Source organism: Blennius ocellaris (assembly GCF_963422515.1).
Source record: "Blennius ocellaris genome assembly, chromosome: 8".
In the NCBI taxonomy this organism is placed as follows: Eukaryota; Metazoa; Chordata; class Actinopteri; order Blenniiformes; family Blenniidae; genus Blennius; species Blennius ocellaris.
The window spans coordinates 16,138,013-16,141,397 of record NC_137657.1 but is presented as its reverse complement, the minus strand read 5'-3'; the positions used below and the strand labels follow the sequence as shown (position 1 = coordinate 16,141,397).

Genomic DNA, 3,385 nt, shown 5'->3' with positions numbered 1-3,385 from the left:
CACGCACTAGCGTACATTGTGAACGCCGGAGACAAGAGTACAGCAAGGACGCAGCCACAGCAGAAAGGAGACAACTTACCTTTTAGTCATGTAGTCCCGGATTAAAATGAACAGTAGACTTGAGTCGTCCTGTAAATAGAAAGAGAATAGTCGCATGGGGAAGATGACAACAAACAAACACGCAGCAGAGATAAAAAGGCAAAACATTGCTTTCAGGTAAATGATTAAAATGGGACTGTTGCGCCTGAAAAACCTTCCAAAAAGCTCCTGTTTTAGAAGGAGCGGAACATGTGCCTGATTGCAGAGTTTTAGGCGAATGGAACGGGAGAGATGTAAGATTTGTTTAAAGCCCCGCATTTCCATTTAAGAACGTGATTGTGTTTGCAAAGATCCCTTTCAATCTTCGCATCCCCCCTCCTCTCTACCCCTCAGCGTCTCTGAGGCTGCTTTGCAATTCATAGAATTGGTAATTTGCTATTGGGACAAAACGTGAAGGGAAAAATAATCAGATCAACCGGGAGAGGTAGTGAGGGAGCCAGGAGGAAGAAACACAAGGTTTCTCTCTCCAAGTTGCTGCTTAGTAAATTGCTTCGAGAGGTAAATGATATAAGAATATAGCCTATTTTATTTTTTTTGAATCGCTTAAATCAAAATTTCCAGGGCTGGGGATTTCCGGAACAACTGTACCAGCTTGGCAGCGGGGATGCGGTGTCATCATATAGGCGAAGAATTACATCAAAATATTGTTTCATGACTTATAATGATCTTCCAGCCAAAGTCCACTTCAGAGATCTCAAAATAAGATAGTGACTGGAGTGAATAAAATGTGTATGTATGTCACCTCTGTCACCTGCAGTGTATGATGAAGGGAGGAGGGGGGTTCAAGAGCGAGATGGAGCGTGTCTTGGCCTGTCGAAATTAAGTGGGTGGTGATGATGAGATCATACAACATTGAAAATTACCGAAACAATACAAATAAATGACAGACGCGGAGGCTTTGAAATAGAGCAAATGCTTTCAGATTTGTCACACGTTTACAACACATTCACGGACACATCACACGGGCTTATTTACACGCCTCTCGTTGTGTGGGTGTCTGCAGAAGCCGGAGCATCGCTCCTTCATAATCTATTTAAAATGAGGAGCGCTATAATCATCAGTGACCTATTATAAAGGTGTACGGGTGTGTGTCTGTAAGTGCATGTATGCGAGTTGGAGGGGGGGACCCTTCAAAAAGATCTCCGTACTCCCCCACGTGGTTATTTGAAAAACAACCGATCCTAACCCGGAGAAACCTAATCAAACCCCGCTGCCGCTGCTGCAGCCCCGATCACCTTCCCGAGGAAATTTGATGGACAAGATCTTTGTGCGCTTTCACAGAATCAGGGGCGCACAGTTAAAAACTCAAAGAGACGTTTAATAAATAGAACATATGTTTTTCTACAACATATGTAAGATCGGAGTTTCTATCCATCGTGTGCGTAAAATGTGTTGCGCCACGCTCTGAAACCCTGCGCCTATTGAATATGTCCCCAGTGGGCTTGAATCGGAGAGGAGCCAATACAAGCGGAGGGGAGGCGTGTCTTCGCTCTTCCCCAAGACCTCCCAGAGCAGGTTGTTGCGTTTTGGCTCTAAAGCCTGGAGACCTCCGAAGTGCTCGTCAGTTTTCGAAGTAGGAGCCATGGCGACAACAGCTCAGTATATTCCGAGGAATAACTCCTTGCCGTCTAACCCGCTCATGCATCCGGATTCGGATAGGATGCATCAGGGGACGACATACAGAGAGGTGCAGAAAATGATGCACCACGAGTACTTGCAAGGGCTCGCGGCTACCAACACGGGACACCCGATGAGCCTGACGCACCACCAGTGGCTGCCCACCTCCAACACCGACTGGTCCAGCGGTACTCACATCGGACAGCAGGAGCACAAAGCCAGCGTGCAGGCGACCAGGGACGACCTGAGCAGCGGCTTCCACCACAGATCTCACCTGGTGCACCAGCAGACGCAGAGTGGCCACCATGGCTCGTGGGCGCCCACCACAACGCACCACTTGTCCCCGCTGTCCCCAGCATCCAACGGCCACCAGTCACTGGTGTACTCCCAGCCTGGATACACAAATCTCAACGCAATGCTGAGTCCCCAGCCCGGGTCGCTGCACCATGGCATGCGGGACCCGCTCCACGACGACTCGGGCAGCCACGACAACCAGATGGAGTCACCCCAGCAGGCTTTCAGCCACCACCAGGACCACTCGGACGAGGACGCGCCCAGCTCCGACGACCTGGAGCAGTTCGCCAAGCAGTTCAAGCAGCGGCGAATCAAACTGGGCTTTACGCAGGCGGACGTGGGCTTGGCCTTGGGCACCCTGTACGGAAACGTCTTTTCTCAGACCACTATCTGCAGGTTTGAGGCGCTGCAGCTCAGCTTCAAGAACATGTGCAAACTTAAGCCGCTCCTTAACAAGTGGCTGGAGGAGACAGACTCCAACACGGGCAGTCCCACCAATTTGGACAAGATTGCTGCGCAGGGCAGGAAACGAAAGAAGAGGACCTCCATTGAAGTGGGGGTGAAAGGGGCGCTGGAAAATCATTTCTTAAAATGCCCAAAGCCATCTGCTCATGAAATCAGCACTTTAGCCGGCACTCTGCAGTTGGAAAAAGAGGTTGTCCGCGTTTGGTTTTGTAACAGAAGACAAAAAGAGAAAAGAATGACACCAGTGGGGGTCCCTCACCCGAATATGGAGGACGTATATTCCCAAGCAGAGACCCCTCCTCTACACCGCACACTACAGAGTCCTGTGCAGTGACTGTTTTCATGAACAATCCGAGCATTTCCGTGGGGGGAGAGAAAAAAAAGGGAAAGGGACTATGGAGTTTACAGTATTTAAGTTTGGCTTTTGTTTTTCCTGAGAGAAAAGAGACATTGGAAAAAAAAAAAAGTTCAACAGATCAGTTTTGCCTTTAGTTTTTTTTTTTCGGAGATCGTCATTTCAGGAAGGAAAATGTTGAGAGAAAAAAATTAAGAAAAAAGATTAAAAAAAATATTAGCTATAACTGAATCTGTGCGCATTTAAAGTGAAACAAAGATGTTTTATTTACCAAAATTATATGGAGGAGACTTGCATATAAAGTGAATTTGATATCCCATGGCTGTTCCAAATGGGGAGCAATTCAATGTGGAAACTGAGCCCATCTCCTCCTGGTGTACCATGAACTGTTGGCGCTCACCAGAATGAGGTGGTTGCCTGAAAATGATCAACACTGGAGAAGAGTAGCCTACACTGAATGGACATTTTTTGCTTTTTTCGGGCTCAAACTGATTAACCAGATTTCTGAATATTAGTGTATACTTTCTTTGTTATATTAGTGTGATGTTTTGGTTT

The 3,385-nt window shown here is 47.4% G+C and overlaps 1 protein-coding gene across 1 annotated transcript; it reads left to right on the top strand.

Moving 5' to 3' along the window:
- Positions 1-1,663: 1,663 nt before the first annotated feature.
- Positions 1,664-3,161, top strand: pou3f1 (POU class 3 homeobox 1). The gene has a single exon (XM_080500776.1). The coding sequence runs from the start codon at positions 1,682-1,684 to the stop codon at positions 2,807-2,809; it is 1,128 nt and encodes a 375-aa protein (XP_080356902.1). The 5' UTR covers positions 1,664-1,681; the 3' UTR covers positions 2,810-3,161.
- The last annotated feature ends 224 nt before the right edge of the window (positions 3,162-3,385 follow it).

Bases quoted from the DNA above. Each gene is read 5' to 3' on its own strand.
- pou3f1 (XM_080500776.1), top strand. From the start codon at position 1,682: ATGGCGACAACAGCTCAGTATATTCCGAGGAATAACTCCTTGCCGTCT.